Source organism: Salvelinus namaycush, chromosome 3 (genome assembly GCF_016432855.1).
Source record: "Salvelinus namaycush isolate Seneca chromosome 3, SaNama_1.0, whole genome shotgun sequence".
NCBI lineage: Eukaryota > Metazoa > Chordata > Actinopteri > Salmoniformes > Salmonidae > Salvelinus > Salvelinus namaycush.
The window spans coordinates 15201338-15227741 of NC_052309.1; the positions used below are offsets into that span (position 1 = coordinate 15201338).

The 26404-nt window shown below is 40.7% G+C and overlaps 1 protein-coding gene across 2 annotated transcripts in view; it reads left to right on the forward strand.

The window, feature by feature from the left end:
- The first annotated feature begins 623 nt into the window (after positions 1 to 623).
- LOC120045005 (nipped-B-like protein B) overlaps positions 624 to 26404 on the forward strand; it is a 67083-nt gene continuing 41302 nt past the window's right edge. For both annotated transcript variants that reach the window (XM_038989807.1, XM_038989808.1), the window contains exons 1-4: positions 624 to 950; positions 6752 to 6901; positions 11171 to 11336; positions 11460 to 11560. In XM_038989807.1, coding sequence (XP_038845735.1) covers positions 6838 to 6901; positions 11171 to 11336; positions 11460 to 11560 — 331 coding nt within the window. In that variant the 5' untranslated portion in view covers positions 624 to 950; positions 6752 to 6837. The remainder of the gene's footprint in view (positions 951 to 6751; positions 6902 to 11170; positions 11337 to 11459; positions 11561 to 26404) is intronic.

The following is a 26404-nucleotide window of genomic DNA, read 5'->3' on the forward strand; positions in this document are numbered from 1 at the left end:
TTTCATAATCATTTGCACCTGTTTTGGTGCACCTGATCCTGGTTTTAGCCATTTTAGGTGATGGTAAAAGGTAGGGGTGTACACATTTTTTTCTGCATAAGGAAATTGCATTTTTGTTTATTTTAATTGCATAACATTTTCAAAGTAACATTTTTTTGTGTGATTTGTTAAATTGGGTTACCTTTATCAATGAATGTGGTTGAAATTTTGCTAAAATATCCATGTGTCCAAATATGTTTAAAAAAAACCAAATATATATATAAATACTTTCCGAAGGGTGTACTTACGTTTTCACATGACTACTTTGGAAACGATGTATGTATTGGAATTATCATTATGCTAACGTTAGTTATCTTATTTTATTAACTAGCAACAACTACTTACATTGGTTTTACTCGTTGCATACTCACGGGTGACCTCGACCTCTCCAAAACATTTACTGTAGTTGTGTGGATGTTATCAGTGTACAGTAGAAATTCTAGCAAAGGGTAGCAATGCAGAAAGCGGCGGAAGTAACTGTTACTGGCTATGGCTGCTGCTGCTAGTTGGTTTGGCGCCGGTGGAGGGAGTTATTCCTGCAGCAGTTCTTCCGGTCGGCATTTTGTTCTGCGAGAGAAGGGGGATAGTCTGTGGATCCCTTTTATCACCGCGTCAATAGCGTTCCTGTTTTTCACATTGGATTGTTTTCCGAAAACAGTCGGAATTTGCACTCACTTTCTGCTGGGGTTGGGGAGAAACCGGTGCAAGTACCGGTTATGGGAACGTTTGCCCCCTTTAAGCATAGATGTTTGCAGTGAGAAGGAAGACGAACGAACCCTCCCGACCCGGATTATTGTTGTTATATTATTACTGGTACTCGGAGGAGCTGTTAGAGCGATAGAACGGAGAGGGAGCTAGAGACACGGTTCGAACCACTTTGCAACCATTTCTTTTTATCAACACATCCAGAGGTAAATATGATTGTACAATATAGATTTAGGAGCACCATCACAAAACAATTCCTATCGGCTACACGGGTGTTGCTAATATTCAGTGAACCTGGTTAGATGCTATGGAATGCACGGATAGGTCATTTCTCCCTTTATTTTGCTTATTGCCTTGTATCCGCTCATAGGCGTCGGGTCGGGGTTACGCTTCCTCAGGCAAGTCCGAGGTTCAGTTAGTAAGCTAATAGGCCGACGTAGGCCATTGAGACGGTGAAAATAAAATCCTTATCTTTCCCCGAACAATCATGATAACAAACCAAAAGGGATGGCCTTACCGTGGCTAAGGAACGACTATGTGGGCGAGTCAACGCAAGCATGGTTTCGGTTGTAGTCTTGGTAGTTAGCTAACGTTAGCTAGCCACAGCTAACTTTTGTTAGCTATCTAGCGAGGTTTGGAATATTATAGCTAGCTAGGTGCGTAACCTAACGAGCTAGTTGTTCGCTATTTAGACAAAACTAACAAATGCAACTACACGATTTTCTCATTAGTTTAATGTTTTCTGACGTTTATGGTGGAGCTAGATGTGCTGAGAAATAGGCTTTAGCTAGTTATCTAATGACTAATGCTACACACTAGCTAGTGCTAGGAGATTTTTGCAACGATGGCAACTAAACTGGTTAAAACGTTTGCCTAACAAGCTGGGCAAGCTTCCTTTTCAGTTTAGAGGCTACCAAATTGTACACATTCAGCATAATTTACGTTCACTTATACAATTATAGATGCAGCTTTATTTACCAAGTTATCTAATTACAATTTATCAAATTGAATCATCACATTCACCACAGATATTTAACATGTCTTGTCTAGTTGATAACATGTTAAATATACCTATAGCCATTCCCTCTGCACTGGATTGGTTACTTCAAACAAAGTTGATTCATTTGTTTCCAGGGAAATTAGCAACATATCAATGTAGATATTAATCTAACTTGATAAAGTATATACATATAGGTACATTGCTTGCAAATCTTGAACGATCTTCAGGCAAAGGGATGTGCAACACTGGGTTCTTGTAAAACACTAAGTTTGATGATAGTAGATGATAAGAAAGTTGCTGAAATACGTTGGACTCTAATTGGTTTTGGGCTGTGCAATTAGTAACCTACTGGCTACTGTATCCGATTGATTAACGTTACTGTGTTGCCAGAGAGGGAGAGAGACAGATGTGCTGCTATGTTGTCAACCCGAGCAGCAGAGAGTAAAATCAAGAATCCGTAATCATGAATCCTGCTTGCCGTCAAACGGTTCTCATCCTTCTGGGTGATCAAAGGCATGTCGTATTGATCATGGCATTCAGGTATAGCTAGATGAGCTAACTATAACTATGTACCTAGCTAATGTTACTCAAGGAGTGAGTCTCAGTTGCTAACAATGGTTAGCCTCCTGGCTAGCAAATTATGCTTAGAAGGCCCTCACTGGATCAATCCCAATACCCCCCTTAGCCCCCCCCCTCGTTTGAGTGCCCCTTGTTAGGGGAGTGTCCCTTAAATAGAGCAACTAGTGGTAGGGAGAGATAAATAACCCTATGGCATGGGACATCACTCACCAACAGCAGAAGCCACCGAAGGATAGCCTACCACGCAGTTCATTGACGAGAAGCCTTGTGTTTTTCACAATGCCTGTACTGGCGGCAGTAATAGCTTAATTTATATTTCTCATGCAGAAAATACGTACTTAACATATGAGAACTGCAAAACAACAATGTGCCCGTAATGTACCCATGCTCTCGCTGTAGTTCAATGTGGAATAGTACTGAAGCAGCAGGATTTAAGATTAAGGACACTTTATTGGTCAATTGGTCACACAAGGTCCAACCAAAATGTTACTTCTGCTTTTAACACAACCCCGTGGAAAGGCACACATGCATACATATACAGTTTTTTTTGTAGTGGTGCAGGGGGCTGCCACACTGGGCACTTGTTCTTGTGGGGGGTTAAGTGCCTTGCTCAAGGGCACAACAGCTGACAATGGTGTCTTGGATTTGATACCAGCTACCCTCTGGTTACCAGCTCACTTCCTACCCAATTCTTCCAGTTGGACCTGGGATTTGAACAGGCAAACCTCCAATTGCTGGCAAGCCTCTCTAACCTTTAGGCTACCTAACGCTCCTTTCCATAATAGCAGTTTGACATGTAACGGTCAAATTTCCTTCACTCAGTCATTTTCTGCAAAATCTTGGCAATTAATGTTGAGTTAACTAGCTACGTTACTTCAGCTGCAATTGCATGAAAAATAACTTCAATCTAACGTTACTACTACAATAAAGAACAATGACACGTCAGATTTTAAATTTTTATGAACAGCAAGGCAAGCTTACAAAATGGTTTATTAAATTTGCAGTAAAGTTCAATGCTTTAGCTAGATTCTTTACATCCACTGGTTTTCACAAGATTACAGGCTGGTTTGCTCAGGAGTCCCTAAAGCATTAATCAACACGGATTACAATTCATACAAATGGCAAATGCCCATATAGCAAGCTAAATGTATAACTAGCTGGCTAATGTTAGTTGGTGAGATTGACAGTAGAGACAAGGATCGGCAACACATAGCAATAGGCCTAGATGACATGACATGACATGGTACAGCTCCGTTATCAGTGGTTACTGGGGTAGTTCCTTGACAATCTTTTTAAATAGCAAGAAATGGAAATGTACTTTTATTTTTTACTTAACACTTATTTTTCTTAACCGCATTGTTGGTTAAGGGCTTGTAAGTAAGCATTTCACTCTAGTAACGAATCCATCAGAACTAACCTGCTCCGGGGCATGCTAACTCCACTTACCCTGAATTAAATGACTGAGCCACGAGTTGAGGACCAATGAAATCAGATCCCTCTTGTGTCATCATCCTGTTAATTTGAGGAGTAAAACTGATTAAATATTTAATTAATCAAGTGTTTTTTTTTGTGTGTTCAAAAATTGTAATGTTAAAATATATCACATTACAAATTTTGTAATGACAATGCATTTTAAACTTCGCACAGTAACACTTTTGTATGACGTAATACAATTATTTTATCGATAGGAGTGGGGGAAAAGGTGGTTGTGCATTGATAAGCACACCAAAGTTGGAATTAATGATAAGTAATAAAATGAAGACGGCACTTCTAAAAGCCTATTTCACACCATATAGCCTGCTGAATTTTCAAAATAACTTTTCTTTCTTTTTGATTTTTGGAAAAAATTCAAATGTGACACTGACTCGCCCATTGATGTTTCACCATTGTCTCAATGAAGAGTTCGGCGTTTGACAAGCCACGCGCCACATGCACGCACAGTTACAGGCATATATCCACCATCGTAGTACGGTTGAAGCCTGAGCTGGAATGTGAAGCTAACTGAAGCTGGTTAGCTTTAGAAAACCCTGAGTAGATCTAGCTTGCTTTGTAGGATACCCCTCTGGTATGACAGCAACCCATACTTTGGTTTAGTTTACCTGGCCACTGTTTCAAGTGCTAACTTTTTAGCATTTGTGTCACAAATCAAATGCAAGTCTATATTAAAATGTTCACTCTTCATGTCCAAATCATCTTAAAGTATCTGAAAATTGATTGTGGAATGCAATGAATTGCAGAAATGCTAACCTGGGTACCATTGACTTGAATTGGATTTGTGCCACAAAAACAACCAACCCGGGGGGGGTTAAAATCACCTAATAGCAAGAACTGCACCATTTAGTGATCAGATACTCGTTGTTGTAGTGGGGGGTCCGTGGATGACTTTTGACCACATCTTTGGATTCCTCATGTATTGCTCATTGTTTAAAAAAAGTTTGGTAATGCTTCCGGAATGCTTATCTTATCTGTTTCTAACAGAAATAATTTCAGAACAATCTGAGATGGTTGGTGTCATTGCATGCTGAAATTAAATGGAACGACCCAGCAACTCCAGGGTTGGGTCGCAGAGTTCAATGGAGTTTTGGGAATCGCTCAATAGAAAGCCTGCATCTCGATTCGCTTCGCTTGGAGGACCAACTAGTGGGCTGAAAAGGCACACCTCGCTGAAAGTTGAATTGGAATACCACTACGACTCGCAGGCTCATGCTAAAGGGGGCTATTGGGATTGAGCCACTATCTCATGCTAGGCATGAAAGAAATACCAAATAGTTCTGTAGCTAGTGCTAGTTGGCTAATAAAGGTTGCATGCACATGTTAGCTAAATTAACAACCTCATTATTAACCATGTTTATTAAGTAGCGTATGCAAATGATGGCAACGTTCACCCGTCTGTTACGCTGCCACGTATTTACAGGGAAGAGGACTAGTTTGACTTGCCTTTGCTAGTTAAATAGCCAGTGTAGCTACTTTTTCAATGTTATTGAATTCAGCTAGTACATTAGCTTCTTCTTGCATGACTAAGCTAAATGGCCCATTATCTGTGGAAAATGTCGTGGCTATCCCATATGACTGAATTAGTTTACTGTGTTGGATTGTCATTGACCAACACATTTTAGCCTACACATACAAGCTGCAGGTCTGCTATATTCATGGGAAATGTACTTGTATTAACATATCTATCAAAGTACAATGGCAATGCCTGAATGTTACTGCTTGAATGATGGTTATTGACCAGAAAGAAACACATTAAAGTAATAGTACAACTATAGCTATAGTAGTTACCTGCAAATGCACAGTTAGGGAGCAATTCAAGGCAAGTGTTTTCAAGAAGACCCTGCTGCTCCAGAGGAATTGCCTTCTTTCTTTCAACCAGATAATCCTTTGTGCTGCTTGCTCGCCCACCCTCTTACCCAACCAGCACAGCCCCAGAGTGACCATAAGCATTTGGGTCCAGAAAGGGGTGGCAGTTTTCATTTAAGCACGCATGGGGGCACACCTCTTTCTTGTCAAGGAACTACCCCAGTAACCACTGATAACGGAGCTGTACCATGTCATGTCATCTAGGCCTATTGCTATGTGTTGCCGATGCTTGTCTCTACTGTCAATCTCGTGTTGATCATGCTATAGTGGGATAATTACTCCTCTGGTTGTCTTCTCTGAAAGTGGCTCCAAAGAAAATAGTAGTGAAAGATAATGAGGTTCCGTCCAAATGCAAAAGGTTAGGGAAAATTCTTTAAATGCACTGCAGTTCAGTCCTGATGAAAAAAACATACATCTGCATGCTTCAGTTAAATTTAGCTTATAAATTCAGAACTGTCCGAAAGTCATTGCATTATTAGTAGGAAAGAAGCTGACTGTATTTTGAATGGGTTGCTTTGATGACACCACTGAAACTTTTCAGGGCAAGTACCACCAGTACTATGCACATGCATGTCTGCAAAAGTGTTGTACTAATAGTGTGTTTGCTCTGCCATTCATCGACCACTTTCCCCATGTGTACAACAAGTAGCCTTTTTTACTCAGTTTCACTACTCTTTACTCTCTGAAATCCCCTCAGCCCTGGCTGAATTATAGTGTCTAATTAATGTAAACCCATTAGTTCATCTCTGTCTACTGATGATTCTTGATGATTCTTGCTCCCCTTGATTCTGTTTTTGCCAAGGCTTTGGTTTAAAGGGATAGTTCTGGATTTTAGCAATGAAGTCCTTGAGCTACTTCCACAGAGTCAGACAAACTCGTGGATACCATTTATATGTATCTGTGTGCAGTATGAAGGAAGTTAAGAGGTAGTTTAGTGTGCCAATGCTAACTATCCCTTTAACATGATCTATCACCTCTGAGGACAGTTGCATATTGAGGAGCGTTGTGTCATATTGTGAATAAGGCATTGCCGGTGGCTGTTCTAATGAAGTCCTCTCTGTTCTGCAGCGGTCGGGAGATGTGAGGAACAGTTGGAGGGCGACGACATTGAGCAACCTGTGCATCGACACGACCCCCACACCCCTATCTTCAGCATGAATGGGGATATGCCTCATGTTCCCATCACTACTCTTGCTGGGATCGCTAGCCTTACTGACTGTAAGTATTACACTGCCACTCACACATTAACTGATACACAGTGCATCTGGAAAGTTAACTGATTTCCTTATATGAACTCAGTAAAATCTTGGAAATTGTTCTATGTTGTTTATTTTTGTTCAGTATATTATGAAAGGTACAGTGCATTCGGAAAGAATTCAGACTTCCACATTTTGTTACGTTACAGCCTTATCCTGAAATGGATTACATGTTTTTCCCCCCCTCATCAATCTACACACAATACCCCATAATGACAAAGCAAAAACAGGTCTTCAGAAATCTTTGCAAATGTATAGAAAATAAACTGAAATATCACATAAGTATTCAGACCCTTTACTCAGTACTTTGTTGAAGCACCTTTGGTAGTGATTACAGCCTTGAGTCTTTTTGTGTTTGACGCTACATGCTGTATTTGGGGAGTTTCTCCCATTCTTTTTTGCAGATCCTCTCAAGCTCTGTCAAGTTGGATGGGGGGTGTCGCTGCACAGCTATATTCAGGTCACTCCAGAGATGTTTGATTGGGTTCAAGTCCGGGCTCTGGCTGGGCCACTCAAGGACATTCAGAGACTTGTCCCGAAGCCACTCCTGTGTTGTCTTGGCTGTGTGCTCAGGGTTGTTTTCCTGTTGGAAAGTGAACCTTCGCCCCAGTCTGAGGTTGGGAGCACTCTGGAGCAGGTTTTCATCAAGGATCTCTCTGTACTTTGCTCCGTTCATCTTTCCCCTCGACCTTGACTAGTCAGCCTCCCAGTCCCTGCCGCTGAAAAACTTCCCTACAGCATGATGCTGCCACCACCATACTTCACTGTAGGGATGGTGCCAGGTTTCCTCCAGGCGTGACGCTTGGCATTCAGGACAAAGAATTCAATCTTGGTTTCATCAGACTAGAGAATCTTGTTTCTCATGGTCTGAGAGTCCTTGAGGTGCCTTTTGGCAAACTCCAAGCAGGGTGTCATGTGCCTTTTACTGAGGAGTGACTTCTGTCTTGCCACTCTACCATAAAGGCCTGATTGGTGGAGTGCTGCAAAGATGGTGGTCCTTCTGGAAGGTTCTCCCATCTCCACAGAGGAACTCTGGAGCTCTGTCAGAGTGACCACCGGGTTGTTGGTCACCTCCCTGACCAAGGCCCTTCTCCCCCGATTGCTCAGTTTGGCCGGGTGGCCAGCTCTAGGAAGAGTCTTGGTGGTTCCAAACTTTTTCCATTTAAGAATGATGGAGGCCACTGTATTCTTGGGGATCTTCAATGCTGCAGACATTTTTTGGTACCCTTTCTCAGATCTGTGCCTCGACACAATCCTGTCTTGGAGCTCTACGGACAATTCCTTCAACCTCATGGCTTGGTTTTTTCAATGACATGCACTGTCAACTGTGGGACCTTATAGACCGGTGTGTGCCTTTCCAAATGATGTCCAATCAATTGAATTGGACATCAATGAAGTTGTAGAAACATCTCGCAGATGATCAATGGAAACAGGATGTACCTGATCTCAAATTCGAGTCTCATATTTGCAAACATTTCTAAACCTGTTTTCGCTTTGTCATTATGGGTTATTTTGTGTAGATTGATGAGGGAAAAAAAATATTTAATCAATTTTAGAATAAGGCTGCAACGTAACAACATTTGGAAAAGGGGAACGGGTCTGCATATTTTCCAAATGCAATGCAGCTACATTTTTAACAAAGGCGATACTTACGGGTACCTGGAAAGCAAGTGAAAAGATGTTAGCAGGGCCAGGCTATTTTTCAGGACTGCGTCTACTGACATTTAGACCAGCTGCAAGCTTTGATGGTACACTGGCAAAGTACATTGGCCGTGGTATCAGACTATACCACGGGCATGACAAAATATTTATTTTTACTGCTCTAATTACGTTCGTATCCAGTTTATCATGGCAATAAGACTCTTCTGGGGTTTGTGACATATGGCCAATATACCATGGCTAAGGGCTGTGTCCAGACTCTCAGCGTTGCGTCATGCCTAAGAACAGCTCTTAGCTGTGGTATATTGGCCATATACCACATCTCGGCCCTTATTGTATAGCATGGCTTACACTACTTCAAAGGTAACTAAGACATATTTATCTACAACCTTATGAGGCTAAACATAGTCAGGTTTCAGGGGAGATCTATTGACAGCATGGGAGTCAATTCGACCATTCTAGGAATATTTATAATGTTGTCAGAATTACATGGCCAATGATGAATAGAGGGGAATCCCAGTTTTCCAACAGTCAGATTTATCTCATCTACCAATATTGAGCATTTGAGAGGAGGCTTTACAAATGTTTTTATCAGTGGTTAATTAACGCATCCATTCATCAATTCACAAAATGTTTTTTTAGGACATCTGACATGACAATGACATTAATAGATGCTAAACGGTAGGCTGTCATTGTAAACAAGAATTTGTTCTTAACTGACTTGCCTAGTTAAATAAAGAATAATTGTTAAATAGGCCTACCAAGAAAACTAGTCAGGCTACATGATATGTTTTGCGTTGGCTATCTATCATTGTTTTATAGGCTAGGCTACCTGTTTCTACAATGTCTCTCTCTCTCTCCTAGGCCTGGGCACGTACGCAGATTCACAACTTTTCTGGGGTTTTCATGATCGTACGAACTCTGTTTGCAGACCAAAAATAAGCTAGAACTGGGAAAATAACTCCCTTACTGTCACAAAATATCAATATGTGGACGCGCGGCTTGGCTTTTTGTGATTTTTTTGTTGTTGATTTTTTTACTTGTCCATTCGAACAACCTAAAATTATATATTTTTTGTCTGACATTTTTTAAACTTGTACCGCCCTGTATAGTTTGCAAAGTTATAGTATACAAAGCTGTTTTTAAAATGTATACAATCCTCTAAAAAAAAGTCAGGACCATTTTGCTTGCTTTATGGTCAGTGCTGCCAGCCGCTAAGTTCATTTCTTGGTATTTAGATAATTAATTTACCAAGTTGGCAAGATTGAATTTAGCTTGTTTTTATTGCTCTTTTGTTTCCTGTTGTAATAAAACATGAATGTTCTCTACATGAATATTGCAGTCTTGATATTTAGGACACACTATTATTGATGGTACTTTTCAATAGCCTTTGCTTTAGAGTGACATGGGTAATGTGATGTATAGTGCCGATAGATAGTATCCACCTGTGCACATTTTGTTGTCTTAGTCCCTGGACTTTCAATGCAATAAATTACACCGTGGCTAAGTGTCAAAGTCTGGATGGCAATTTCTCTTGACTACAATTCCAGGCAAACGTTCTGTGCTAGTTATCCAATAGCTTAGGTAGCTTGAATACAAATATGATCTCTGACAAAGAGCCATGAGGCTGAAACATTGGCACAAAATAAACAAGTGACTTTGCAAGTACAGTGTGTGAGAACATCTTTTCTTTTAATTATTCTTTGATGTTTCCTATCCACCTGCTAAGCAATCCCAAGAAGTGCATTTCAGTTTTACAGGGGTCGCGTTAGAGTTCAGAAATCTGCATTTTCAAAACGCTGACCGCCCTGAAAAAAACTATAAAATGCCCATTTGTGAATTCTCATCCGTGTGAAGTGCAACTGAATCACAAAATTAGTATAATGCCGAGCAGAAATTACAATAAGAAGCATTTTAGATCTGCGTTTACAAAAAGCAGCAATATATTTCTTAGGTGTTTTTATAAAAAAACATGCATGGAAAAATGTAGAATTCTGCATTAACGCAACCCCTGCTTGTAGGTTATTGTTTTGCCAAAAGGTGCATTTCTCTCCAGGTGTAAGGTCTTTAGCAGACGGAAGCAGGATTTCCTCTATTTTTCATGCTTAAAACATATGGATGGTTTATGCAGTGATGTGTAGTGTTGGATTTACCCCTAACCTAATACTTTAACCTAACCAATATCGGGGAGTAGCTGGGATGTTGATCCATCCATGCACTATTTTTCCCATCTCAGGTGTTTTATTAGTCACCCAGACACCTATCAGGCTAAAGCGCATATCAGAGTCCAAAACATCTATGCGTCCGCACAGCAGTTTTCTAGAATATTGGACCATTGGCGTTCATACTTTTCGAATTCTCAGTGCAGCTCAAGCAATTGCTCCAACCGTCGCCACATTCAAATCAATAGGACGTCGAGCTGCATTGGTTGGGAATTTTAGGGGGGTGCGCGACGGGGGCTGTACGCGGATGGTGGTCTCTAAGCTGCGTAGCTATATCACAATGTGGTGCTGTACCATCGCAGCTCCGGCCTCTGAATTATGCGTAACCGGTCTGCTCTTCCTCTTTGCAGTGTTAAACCAGCTGCCCCTGCCATCCCCTCTCCCCGCCACCACCACTAAGAGTCTGCTGTTCAATGGGAGGATCGCGGAGGAGGTCAACTGTCTGCTGGCCTGCCGGGATGAGAACCTGGTGTCCCAGCTGGCTCACAGCCTCAACCAGGTTTCCACAGAGCACATGTGAGTACCCTCATCACCGCACACCTTTCAACGCTAGGGGTCACAACCGCTGATAAGAGTTTGAGCAGTTGTCTCTTATTATGAGCCACAGTTGCATTAGTTGATTCCCCCCTTCCATTGCAGAGAGCTGAAGGATAACCTGGGCAGTGATGACCCGGAGGGAGACGTGCCTGTGCTGCTGCAGACAGTGCTGTCTAGGAACCCCAACATCTTCAGGGAGAAAAGTAAGTTAGCCCAATACTGGGTTCAGGGTGGTAAGGAGAGAGTGCCTCTGACTCTGCACTGGAGCTCAGTGTATGGCCTAACACAGCGCTGACTGTGTCTCTGCCTCTTAGGGCCTTGATTTGTTGTCCTCAGTAACATTTTCTGGGTCTAATGTGTTTTGTGAGTCAAAACCGCTTCTTGAGGCGTTGCAAGGCAAGCTTTGCTGTCTATCATTATTAGAGTTTGCGCCGTACTTGTAGCTTGAAAAGAGTTTGTGGTGGATGTAGTTGGCATCTTGATTGCCTTGAGTATACTTGATAGACATTTAATTGCTTAGTGATATATAGCACTGTTGGGCAGTAGGGTTGGATGATGTCAACCTTTAACCTATCGTGATTATGTACTCACAAAGCATTGTGATATACGGTGGTATGGCCCCTTATTGGCCAACCAAAATGTATATAAAATATAAAAGAAACATCTGCTAAAACCACCATTGGGCTAATAGCACGAAATCGGATGCTACTATTTAGGGCTGGGAATGGCCAGGGACCTCACTATACGATTTTGCCATGATACTTAGGTGACGATATGTATTGCAATTGTCACGATTCTAAACTCAGCAAAAAAAGAAACATCCCCTTTTCAGGACCCTGTCTTTCAAAGATAATTCGTAAAAATCCAAAGAACTTCACAGATCTTCATTGTAAAGGGTTTAAACACTGTTGCCCATGCTTGTTCAATGAACCATAAACAATTAATGAACATGCACCTGTGGAACGGTTGTTAAGACACTAACAGTTTACAGACGGTAGGCAATTAAGGTCACAGTTATGAAAGCTTAGGACACTAAAGAGGCCTTTCTACTCTACTGACTGAAAAACACCAAAAGAAAGATGCCCAGGGTCCCTGCTCATTTGCGTGAACGTGCCTTAGGCATGCTGCAAGGAGGCATGAGGACTGCAGATGTGGCCAGGGCAAGAAATTGCCATATCCGTACAGTGAGATGCCTAAGACAGGGAGGCAGGACGGACAGCTGATCGCCCTCGCAGTGGCAGACCACGTGTAACAACACCTGTGCAGGATCGGTACATCCGAACATCACACCTGCGGGACAGGTACAGGATGGCAACAACAACTACCCGAGTTACACCAGGAACGCACAATCCGTCCATCAGTGCTCAGACTGTCCGCAATAGGCTGAGAGAGGCTGGACTGAGGGCTTGTAGGGCTGTTGTAAGGCAGGTCCTCACCAGACATCACTGGCAACAACGTCACCTATGGACATAAACCCACCGTCGCTGGACCAGACAGGACTGGCAAAAAGTTCTCTCACTGATGAGTCACGGTCTTGTCTCACCAGTAGTGATGGTCGGATTCACGTTTATCGTCGAAGGAATGAGCGTTACACCGAGGCCTGTACTCTGGAGCGGGATCGATTTGGAGGTGGAGGGTCCATCATGGTCTGGGGCGATGTGTCACAGCATCATCGGACTGAGCTTGTTGTCATTGCAGGCAATCTCAACACTGTGCGTTACAGGGAAGACATCCTCCTCCCTCATGTGGTACCCTTCCTGTAGGCTCATCCTGACATGACCCTCCAGCATGACGATGCCATACTGCTCATTCTGTGAGTAATTCCCTGCAAGACAGGAATGTCAGTGTTCTGCCATGGCCAGCGAAGAGCCTGGACGTCTGGGACCTGTTGGATCGGAGGGTGGGGGCTAGGGCCATTCCCCCCAGAAATGTCCGGGAACTTGCAGGTGCCTTGGTGGAAGTGTGGGGTAACATCTCACAGCAAGAACTGGCAAATCTGGTGCAGTCCATGAGGAGGAGATGCACTGCAGTACTTAATGCAGCTGGTGGCCACACCAGATACTGACTTTTGAGTTTGAACCCCCCTTTTGTTCAGGGACACCACTCAATTTCTGTTAGTCACATGTCTGTGGAACTTGTTCAGTTTATGTCTCAGTTGTTGAATCTTGTTCTGTTCATACAGATATTTACACATGTTAAGTTTGCTGAAAATAAACGCAGTTGACAGTGAAAGGACGTTTATTTTTTTGCTGAGTTTATATGTATTGCGGTTTTATAGTAATTTGATGTTCCAAACATTGCTAACGATATGACTGCTGCAGAGAGACCAGAGAGCATGAGAAAATTAGTTTTGATCAATCATTGAATTGAAAGTCCTGAAAACATGTTGGCTCACTATTTAGAAAGAAGATGGAGAAAAATCTATAGGATGAAAAATACTGGAGTTTCAGTGCAGTTACAGCCAACTAGCACTAGCTAATGTTACCAAGTAAAACAAATTATATATATATATATACATACTTTTCCCCCTTTAGTATCAATATAATATTTTTTACCCCTATCACTACAACAACTGGAAGAATCATGATGAAAGATAATGTTGTTGAAAGCCTTGGCAGAGGCACATGATGGAGCAAAGTGACAGTCAACAGTACAGTAGTGAGTTAGGTTTTATATCTACCTTCTTCAGATCTAGATAATAATGGCTTTATTTGCCTCATCCTCCTTAAGGGTAGGTAGCATAAATGTAATCAAATGTAACGTATGGATTTGCATTAGTATATGAATCAAAAGTCCCAATGTAAAGTTACACCTCACTTTTCGAGTTATGACATAAAACTGATCAGAATTCCGAAGACATGTCGGAAAATGTTTTTCAGGGGTCTGGTTTAACTTCTAGTTCCTCCCAAACCCGGATCCGGGAGCACCCCCACCAGTAAAAAAGCTGACTAGCATAGCCTAGCATAGCGTCACAAGTAAATACTAGCATCTAAATATCATTAAATCACAAGTCCAAGACACCAGATGAAAGATACACTTCTTGTGAATCTAGCCACCATTTCTGATTTTTAAAATGTTTTACAGGGAAGACACAATATGTAAATCTATTAGCTAACCACGTTAGCAAAAGACACAATTTTTCTTACTCCACCATTTTTTCACTCCATCAGTAGCTATCACCAATTCGACCAAATAAAGATATAAATAGCCACTAACCAAGAAAAAACTTCATCAGATGACAGTCTGATAACATATTTATTGTATAGCATATGTTTTGTTAGAAAAATGTGCATATTTCAGGTATAAATCAGTTTACCATTGCAGCCACCATCACAACTCGACTAGAATAACTACAGAGAGCAACGTGTATTACCTAATTACTCATCATAAAACATTTCTTAAAAATACACAGCGTACAGCAATTGAAAGACACAGATCTTGTGAATCCAGACAATATTTCAAATTTTCTAAGTGTTTTACAGCGAAAACACAATATATCGTTATATTAGCATACCACATGTGCAAACATTACCCCAGCATTGATTCAAGGCAAAAAGAGCGATAACGTTATCACCACCAAAATATATTAATTTGTTCACTAACCTTCTCAGAATTCTTCAGATGACAGTCCTGTAACATCATATTACACAATACATATAGAGTTTGTTCGAAAATGTGCATATTTAGCGGCACAAATCGTGCTTATAAAATGAAAATAGTTTCCAACTACTCAAGCAATCTGTCCGGCGCCATCTTGGAAAGACACCTATTTTTATCGAAAACTATTCATAAACTTGACTAAAAAAATACAGGTTGGACAGCAATTGAAAGACAAATTAGTTCTTAATGCAATCGCTGAATTACATTTTTAAAATTAACCTTACTGCGCAATACAGGGTGCGCTAAAGCGAAGCTACCCAAAAATTAATGGCGGCTTATGCATTTAACATTTTTCAACAGAACAACGATTTATCAGCATAAATAGTTCTTACTATTAGCTGAGCTTCCATCAGAATCTTGGGCAAGGTGTCCTTTCTCCAGAACCATCGTCTTTTGGTCGAAAGATGTCCTCTTGTCCTGTCGAAATGGCCACTAACGTTCGGCATGTACCGGAAAAGTGTCCAACTCTTGAAATTGCGTCACAAAGAAATGCCAGAAAATCGCAATAAACTGATATAAATTGCTATAAGTCGGTTTAAATTAACTACCTTATGATGTCTTTAACACCTATAACGAATAAAAACATGACCGGGGATATAGAACTGGCTAAACCAAAGCTTGGAAGGAGGCCAGTCCGACGTCCATTCTGCGTCGAGCGCAAGGTTGAAAAGAAAGGTACTTCCGCTCCAGGGTCTAATATAAGGTCCCAGATTGCGCAATCGACTCCATTCAAATTGTCACCACTTACTGACATCTAGAGGAAGGCGTATGCAGTGTTTGTAGCCCCACAGCGTTCACAGGGACTTATAAACTGACCTGGGAACAGAGGCCGAGATTTCTGAAATCTCACTCCCTGGCAGGAAAAGTGCTGCAGAATGAGTTCTGTTTCACTCAGAGACATAATTCAAACGGTTTTAGAAACTAGAGAGTGTTTTCTATCCAATAGTAATAATAATATGCATATTGTACGAGCAAGAATTGAGTACGAGGCAGTTTAATTTGGGGACCAATTTTTCCAAGATCGAAATAGCACCCCCCATAGGCTCAAGAGGTTATTAATATGGAGGACCCGACAAGCCACCCTATTCCCTATAACGTAAACTCCAACAGCAATAACTTCAAATGTATAACTTCAAATTAAACCAATTTTCAGCCAAGTTACCATCAAATACTTGAATTTATTGTAACAAATCAACTTGCAAGTTTGCTAGCCAACTAGCCTGCTAACGTTAGCCCTACTATCAGCCTGCTAACGTTAGCCCTACTATCAGCCTGCTAACGTTAGCCCTACTAGCCTGCTAACGTTAGCCCTACTAGTCTGCTAACGTTAGCCCTACTAGCCTGCTAACGTTAAGTTATCACAGCATGAGTCAGCCAGTTGCTATCAACACCTAGTTTACAGCTACATCAAAGTAAACTAATGTCTTGTAAAAACATAACGTCATCTAACCAGTTATCAAAGAATATTATCAAAGATTGTTAGCTGGCTAAGATAAGTGCATATAGCTATCTAGCCAGCCAGGTAACGTTAGCCACTTAGCTAACTAGCTATTAGCCTATCCAACCACCAAGCCTGCTAACAACTGAAGACCAGATAGAACACAACTAACAAAGATAGAACACAACTAACAAACACAAACTAAACGGCAGATCAAAAGCAAAGAGAGAGCAGAGACTTAGAGATTGATGTCTGAGGCCCAATCGAAGGTAAAAACATTTTAAAAGAGTGCAGGCTGAGTTGGCTACCAAAGCGAGGGGGAGGCTGGCGCTTCACCGGGCCGAGGGAGAGTCAGTGAGGGAAATCATATAGCTATAATGAGAAAAATCCAAAGTAGATTTGATGTCAGTCATCTAGTGCGCTAGCACTAAGCCAAGGTTGAAAATGTTACAAAACTTGCATAGCCTACTTCACAGAGAACATGTCAAAGTTGACAAAACAAAAAGAACAGACAAGGTACTACATACACAATTAGAGCAAGTAGCTATGATTTTCTTTCGTTTTGAGCCCATGGCAAGAAGACACCAGAGCCTGCCGTGCTAACAGGTTCAAAGTCTGAAGAGCATGAGAATGCTAACGTTAGCCAGCTTGAGCTAGCATATGAACTAACATATGACATTGAGAAATAGCACATTGTGGGTAGTTTAGTTCAGAAGATATCCGGAAAGATATCTGGAAATAAGTTGATAAATATCTAATAACCCAAAAACATAACTATGTTTGTAGTTATATCAAATCCAATCAAATTGTATTTGTTACATGCGCTGATTACAACATGTGTAGATCTTACCGTGAAATGCTTATTTACAAGCCCTTAACCAACCATGCAGTTCAAGTAATAGAGTTAAGAAAATATTTACTAAATCAACTTTTATTGGTTACATACACATATTTAGCTGATGTTATTGCGGGTCTAGCGAAATGCTTGTACCACTTAAGTAAAATATAATAAAAGTAACACAATAAAATAACAATAACGAGGCTATATACAGGGGGTACCGGGTCAATATGCGGGAGTACAGGTTAGTCGAGGTGATTTGTACATGCCAGAAAATCGCAATAAACTGATATAAATTGCTATAAGTCGGTTTAAATTAACTACCTTATGATGTCTTTAACACCTATAACGAATAAAAACATGACCGGGGATATAGAACTGGCTAAACATAACTATGTTTGTAGTTATATCAAATCCAATCAAATTGTATTTGTTACATGCGCTGATTACAACATGTGTAGATCTTACCGTGAAATGCTTACTTACAAGCCCTTAACCAACCATGCAGTTCAAGTAATAGAGTTAAGAAAATATTTACTAAATCAACTTTTATTGGTTACATACACATATTTAGCTGATGTTATTGCGGGTCTAGCGAAATGCTTGTACCACTTAAGTAAAATATAATAAAAGTAACACAATAAAATAACAATAACGAGGCTATATACAGGGGGTACCGGGTCAATATGCGGGAGTACAGGTTAGTCGAGGTGATTTGTACATGCAGAGATAATAAACAGCGAGTAGCAGCAGTGTAAAAACAAAGGGGGTCAATGTAAATAGTCCGGGTGGCCATTTGATTACCTGTTCAGCAGTCTTATGGCTTGGTGGTAGAAGCTGTTAAGGAGCCTTTTGGACCTAGACTTGGTGCTCCGGTACTGCTTGCCGTGCGGTAGCAGAGAGAACAGTCTATGACTTGGGTGACTGGAGTCTTTGTCCATTTTTTGGGCCTTCCTCTGATACCGCCTAGTATATAGGTCCTGGATGGCAGGAAGCTTGGCTGTACGCACTACCCTCTGTAGCGCCTTACGGTCGGATCCCGAGCAGTTGCTATACCAGGCTGTGATGCAACCGGTCAGGATGCTCACGATGGTTTAGTTGTAGAACTTTTTGAGGATCTGGGGACCCATGCCAAATCTTTTCAGTCTCCTGAGAGGGAAAAGGTGTTGTCGTGCCCTCTTCATGACTTTCTTGGTGTGTTTGGACCATGATAGTTTGTTGGTGATGTGGACACCAAGGAACTTGAAACTCTCGACCCGCTCCACTATAGCGCCGACAATGTTAGTGGGGGCCTGTTAGGCCCTCCTTTTCCTGTAGTCCATGATCAGCTCCTTTGTCTTTCTCACATTAAGGTAATCACATTATGACTACAACTAAGTTACCACGTCTTTGACCACACTGTGTGCTATTGTTTGTTCTACTTCTCATAAAGTTGTGATTGAAAATACCTTACGCCTATAGATTTGTCATTGTTCTTTTTGAAAGTGCCAACTTTAGGACAACAGTACAGTTTTTGGGAAATAGGCTAATGTTCATAACTTTCATTTGTCCTAAAGCTTTTATGATAGGCCTAGTCGGAGGCTGCTGAGGAGAGGACGGTTCATAATAATGGCCGGAACGGAGTACAATGGAATGGCATCAAACACATGGATACCACCAATTCTGCTCCAGCCATTACCACAAGCCCGTCCTCCCCAATTAAGGTGCCACCAACCTCCTGTGGTAGGAGGATAGGTTATCAGCCTAAGTTTTTAAACAGCTAGACACAAGATAGTTGAGTGTCTGTAAAAAATAAATTAATAGCCTAGCTTTACGCTATAGGCAAAGGCCCATGCATCCAACATTAAAGAGATAAACAATATTTTCTGACTGAACATTTTGTGCTGCTTTGTAGGAATTCTCTGCTCTGTCTACTAGACATGAAAGAGTAGGCTATATTCCTTGGCCAATTCAAATCAAATGGGGATTGGGACAAAAAGGGAAATTAAGCTTTTAAAATAACAAGCCGGAGAACAGACTGTCCACTGCAAAAGGCCCATCATCATCCGACATTGGAGAGGTGAGAGCGAGAGAAAAAATAGGGTATTTCCATGTAAAAGGACCCATGAGCATGTGAAGTTAATAGGAGCATGTCAAATGAAAGCTAAGAGTGTATATTTTGGAAAATTAAGGCATAGATGCATTTTTTAACAATTTTCCATCTTAAAAATTAGGTTTAAGTAAAGGCTTTGATTTCTGGATAAACAGATGGAAAAGGGGTCTTAGAAAACATCTACCAGAAAATGTATTAAAAGGTATCACAAATACATCAAAACACAATGATGTTGACGTAAAGACCCCTGCCAACTAATATTTAACACATATTTAGTTTTGGAGAAATTGTTTACCATCTGTAAGTTTAACGCTGCAATATGTAACTTTTTGGGCGACCTGACCAAATTCATATATCTTTAAGGTATTTTCTCTCCCTGATGAGGATAGAGGACAATGAAGTAACAAGTAATGGTAGACCTACCAATTACTGATATAAATTTTGTTGATGAATTATTAAGTGATTCAAACATGGAAGTCCGTTACCAATCTGTATAGGAATTACTGCCACTGAATTGGCTACAATGGGAAATCACAATAGTCACTAATCACAGTTGGGTCATCTGCTACTGTCCTCCCTTCCGCTGGCATACTGTTATGTTCAGCTCATAACTGTTTTCTTTCTTTCTGTTGTCTGGTGGTCAAACCAAGTGTGTTAAAACAGTCTGAGTCTGGACAACCCCTCCCCCGCTCTTTCTATGCCTCTCACTTTCAAGTTAATGTCACCTCTCCCAGCTCTTACTGACTGACACCTACCCATGAGCCCTCTCTCTTTCCATTTACTCTAACCGGTATCCTCACCCACTGAACACTGACCGACACCGGACGTCCATAGACTTTGAAAAGTAGTTTAAATTTGGTCAGTCCACCCTGGTCTTGGTGTTACAGTCCACAGACGGACAGGACTGGACCAAATCTGAACCTATCATAGACTTATGTTTCACATTTTTGGATAGCACAGTGAATAGTAGAGCACAGTACAACACAGTACTGTACAGTGTGTAGAGTACAATACAGTAGAGTATAGTATATTGTACTGAACTATACTCTACTGCAGTGGTTCTCAACTTGTTTTGCCTCACGAAAAATTATCTGAAAATACAATCTGTAAAACAATTTTTAATGCTATATTGATAGTAAATGTAGCAATTAAATGACAAGGGAGCATTCCCACCTCTTTCATTGTCCATAATAACATTTTGCCCATATTCTTGATGAAGAATGTTAGTAAGCTCACTGGTTTGAGACCACAAAAATAGCGCTGCTAATAGCTCAATATTGAAAATACTGTGATTTTAAGTTTTTTAATGATTTGAAAATCTAAATTGATTATCATTTATACACACTTTCTACCATAAGTTGTTTAAGTTCGGACCGGAGAATTTATTCATTGTAATAAATGAAAAATCGAATATATGTATGTATGTATGTATATTTATATATTTCTTTACTCGGACACCCTCGATCCATTCAAGACCTCGGTTGCGACCCACCAGTTGAGAATCGCTGCTCTATTGAGCTCTGATGTCCAAACTTGTGGAACATGAGTAGCATTGATATGTATAATTATTACATTTCTGTTTAGTGTTTAGACCCATGATGTACTGTTATTCCGTTACTGGGTGTAAATCCACTTCACTTACTGTAGTTGAATAACAAAAATATATTTTTTACCTCAAGGTGTCATGTCATAGCTGACCCCATTCTTTCTGCAGACATCTTTGAATCTTAATTCGGAGTAGGGCTGGGCGGTATACAGTATTTTACCATATACCGGTATTTATGCACGGACCGGTTTGAGTTTTTACTTTACCTTCTATAACAGTATTTGACTGTTTGGTTTGTTAAATGTGATACGCCGTGTGTAACATCCATTTTTGTAGTTTACTCCGCTACTTGAGTCATCCCTCCCCTCTTTCTCTCTCTCCATGCCGCTTTCCACACAGACCTAGTCCCACCCCCTGTCACTCAAGGATTGCATTTGTTGTTGCTTGACCACGAGACACTTTCGTTCAGTCTGCATGGTCATGTTGATGACAACGATGTTGTTTCCACTTTGATCTTAACATAAATCCACAAGCGTTCTATAATTACAATATTAGTTTGTGTTTCTCACATCTGCAAACAGCTAGTTTGAATTTTCTTAGCAAGTTAAGCCAAATCGTGTTAGCCACTAATGCTAGTCGCTAGTTAGCTGGCTAAAAGTACTGAGTCAAACGTAGCTAGCTAATACAGCCTTTGATACCAGTACTGGTGGAGGCTTAAATCAGCATGTTGTTTGTGCAACAGTATCTTCTAAATCAAAGAGGAAAGGCAAAGCATGAATATGTTGGCTATATGAATAAATATTTAATGTAGCCAAAGATTATAGGGTCCCCTAGAACATCACTTTGGTTCCTACCCGGTCACAATAACTTGTCCATGGCATTTTCATTCGTTGTCATGTCAAACAACACTGTATTCAAAGTGCCCACTATTATTTCTATTTTAACTATAGAATTATAATAAACATTCTATTTCCATGATTCCAAAAGTTCACCCAAGTGTTTTGATCTAAATCGCAATATTTGGTTAAAATAAGGCCTAGTATTTTTGCCCATATCATGGCAGTGTGGAAATTATCTCAAATGAGTGCAGGAAATGCAGAAATTGATGGAAATGCAGGAAATTATTTTAGGTTGAAGTTGAATTGAACAGTATAAAACAATCCGAATGGAGAAATACCCATTTCAAATCATTTAGAATATATGTATTGCCACCCTAGGGTCACGCACTACTCATAAAGCAAATTTAGAACTTTTAATTAATCAAAAACATAAAATACCGTCAACAGTTTGAAAAATACCATGATATGATATGACAAACTGGTGTCTTGTTGCTGGTGCTATGGGAGAATAGTGTTGTCTGCACTGGTGGTTGGGGGGAATGGTGTATGCACAGACAGTTGAGGCTGGTGCTAGCAGTGTTTTCTATAAGCGCCGGCTGTCAATAAGACTCATTGTCAGCCAGCCACTTTTTCCACTTCATAAATTAACAAGGCAACAGTAAACATGTTGTGCCCCACAAATTATGAAGCCCGCCCCCTTGGGCCATTTAGTGGAATTTTTTTAATGCAGGATCTCTTTGGCAAGACTCATCGTTTACCCAAATGTTGTCAAAATCGAGCCAGTGTTGTCTGAGATATTGTGTGGGTTAGCTACACTCATCCCTGAGTATGTGTGCCAAATGTAATCACTCTGAGTTAAACAGATCAAGAGATATAAACATGTACCATTATATCGCCACCGTATGGACGAAATGATTGTTCTTGCATATGTTGGGTCTTGACAGTGTTTGCAACTTGTGTACCAATGGTTGGTTACAATACAAATGTCCTTGACTGATTTATGTGCTAGACCACGTGAATGTTTATTGTTTTAGAAAATATTGCGTTGACAGAGTGCGAGACCTTTGGCCATAGATGCCACATATCTAGTTTCATGCAGATCGGTCATTCAGTGCCAGAAGTGTAGCATTTTAAGTGTTTTTCATAAAATTCTAAATGATGGGTGCCAGATGCAAATGTGTTCCTTGTGAGGAGAGGGACCTACAGTGCATTCGGAAAGTATTCAGACCCCTTGACATTTTGTTACGTTACAGCCTTATTCTAAAATGGATTAATTTTTTTTTTTCATCATCAATCTACGCACAATACCCCATAATGGCAAAGCAAAAACACATTTTTAGACATTTTAACAAATGTATTAAATAAAAGAAAACGAAATATCACATTTACATAATTATTCAGACCCTTTACTCAGTACTTTGTTGAAGCACATTTGGCAGTGATTAAATCCTTGAGTCTTCTTGGGTATGACGCTATAAGCTTGGCACACCTGTATTTGGGGAGTTTCTCCCATTCTTCTCTGCAGATCCTCTCAAGCTCTGTCAGGTTGGATGGGGAGCATCGCTGCACAGCTATTTTCAGGTCTCTCCAAGATGTTCGATTGGGTTCAAGTCTTGGCTCTGGCTGGACCACTCAAGGACATACAGAGACTTGTCCCAAAGCCACTCCTGTGTTGTCGTGGCTGTGTGCTTAGGGTCATTGTCCTGTTGGAAAGTGAACCTTCGCCCCATTCTGAGGTCTTGAGCACTCTGGAGCAGGTTTTCATCAAGGATCTCTCTGTGCTTTGCTCCGTTCATCTTTCCTCCAAACCAGTGTTTCCTCTGGAAAATGTGTTAGCTGTGTGGGGAAACTTAGCGGGGGTCGGGGAGGTCCCCCTCAAAACAAAATATATATAAGTACTGAAAATATTGTTTCTAGTGACTTAATAAAAAAGAAACCCTCTGAAATATAATTTCCATTCCCATAAATTAGCTCAATAACGTATTGGTAAAATTATTATAGTATACAGGATGCAATTTAAGGTTGAGTGCTGCAGCTATATAAAGAAACACAACAGAGACCTTCTTTCTGAAATATAAAAGTTTATCTTGACAAAATTAACAGAGGACAATTTGACTGAGCATGAGTTGATTTGATTTGAATTAGAGCCAACTAATTCATGTTTATCACAAAAGGAGGGTGTTGGAAATCTCTCCAGGTTTTGACAAAAACCTAGTTCTGACATAGTTTACAGCCTTTGTCAGAGCACTTTATTCTTCTGGCTTTTGGAAAAACATTTCCAACGCCCTCCGGTAATTGAGCTCCTTGATGGGGGGGGGGGGGGGGGGGGGGCATTGATGGAGAGCTGCATGCAGGCGGCAAGATGCTCTCCCTGCAGTCTGTTCCTCAAATATTTTTTGACCTGAAATAACAGAAAGAATAAGAAGAGAAGGTGGAGGGACTAAGAGGATCTACTTTCACATTTAAATGTAATTGTTTCTTCATGGCTTGGTTTTTGCTCTGACATGCACTGTCAACTGTGGGACCTTATATAGACAGGTGTGTGCCTTTCCAAATCACGTTCAATCAATTGAATTTACCACAGGTGGACTCCAAGTTCAAGGATGATCAATGGAACCAGGATGCACCTGAACTCAAGTTTGAGTCTCATAGCTATGAGTCTGAATACTTATGGAAATACGGTATTTCTGTTTTTTATTTTTAATACATTTGCATTATGAGAATTTTAAAATCCATTTTAGAATAAAAATGTGGGAAGGGGTCTGAATACTTTCTGAATGCACTGTATGTACTGAATTTCATGACTTTAGGTCAAACGGGGTGAGTGGCGTGACCTTTCAAAGTTTGCATTTTCAATGTCTTGTTATAGCGCCACATCTGGCCAATCGCTGTACTTTTGTAAATGTTAGATCTCTATGGCAAGACTCAACATTCACCCAAGTTTAGCTAAAATCGGGCCAGTGCTGTCATTGATTTCACGTGCGTCTAATGCCCTGTACACATCGTGACGCATTTCATTACGCAATACATCATCTTCACAGAGTCTTGCCCAGCTACTGAACGGACAAGTGTTTATTTATTTATTTTTATTTCACCTTTATTTAAACAGGCCGGCCAGTTAAGAACAAGTTTTCATTTACAACTGCGACCTGGCCAAGATAAAGCAAAGCAGTGCGACAGAAAACAACACAGAGTTACACATGGGATAAGCAAACGTACAGTCAATAACACAATAGAAAAATCTATGTACAGTGTGTGCAAATGTAGTAAGATTAGGGAGGTAAGGCAATAAATAGGCCATAGTGGCGAAATAATTACAATTTAGCATTAACACTGGAGTGATAGATGTGCAGATGATGATGTGCAAGTAGAGATACTGGGGTGCAAAAGAGCAACAAAAAAATAAATAACAATATGGGGATGAGTTAGTTGGGCGTGCTATTTACAGACGGGCTATGTACAGGTACAGTGATCGGTAGGCTGCTCTGACAGCTGATGCTTAAAGTTAGTGAGGGAGATATAAGTCTCCAGCTTAAGTGATTTTTGCAATTCGTTTCCAGTCGTTGGTAGCAGAGAACTGGAAGGATAGGCGGCCAAAGGGGGTGTTGGCTTTGGGGATGACCAGTGAAATATACAGTTGAAGTCGGAAGTTTACATACACCTTAGCCAAATACATTTAAACTCAGCTTCACAATTCCTGACATTTAATCCTAGTTAAAATTCCCTGTCTTAGGTCAGTTAGGATCACCGCTTTATTTTAAGAATGTGAAATGTCAGAATGATAGTTTGTAGCAAGGAGGCCTCCTAGCAAGGAGGCCTACAAACCTGACTCAGTTACACCAGCTCTGTCAGGAGGAATGGGCCAAAATTCACCCAACTTATTGTGGGAAGCTTGTGGATGCTACCTGAAACGTTTGACCCAAGTTAAACAATTTAATGTCAATGCTACCAAATACTAATTGAGTGTATGTAAACTTCTGACCCACTGGGAATGTGATGAAAGAAATAAAAGCTGAAATAAATCACTCTCTCTACTATCATTCTGACACGCTTTTTCAGTTCTGCCCACAAATGTTCTATGGGATTGAGGTCAGGGCTTTGTGATGGCCACTCCAATACCTTGACTTTGTTGTCCTTAAGCCATTTTGCCACAACTTTGGAAGTATGCTTGGGGTCATTGTCCATTTGGAAGACACATTTGCGACCAAGCTTTAACTTCCTGACTGATGTCTTGAGATGTTGCTTCAATATATCCACATCATTTTCCCTTCCTCATGAAGCCATCTATTTTGTGAAGTGCACCAGTCCCTCTTGCAGCAAAGCACTCCCACAACATGATGCTGCCACTCCCGTGCTTCACGGTTGGGATGGTGTTCTCCAACTTTGCAAGCCTCCCTCTTTTCCTCTAAACATAACAATGGTCATTATGGCCAAACAGTTCTATTTTTGTTTCATCAGACCAGAGGACATTTCTCCAAAAAGTATGATCTTTGTCCCCATGTGCAGTTGCAAACTGTAGTCTGGCTTTTTTATGGCGGTTTTGGAGCAGTGTCTTCTTCCTTACTGAGCGGCCTTTCAGGTTATGTCGATATAGGACTCGTTCTACTGTGGATATAGAGACTTTTGTACCGGTT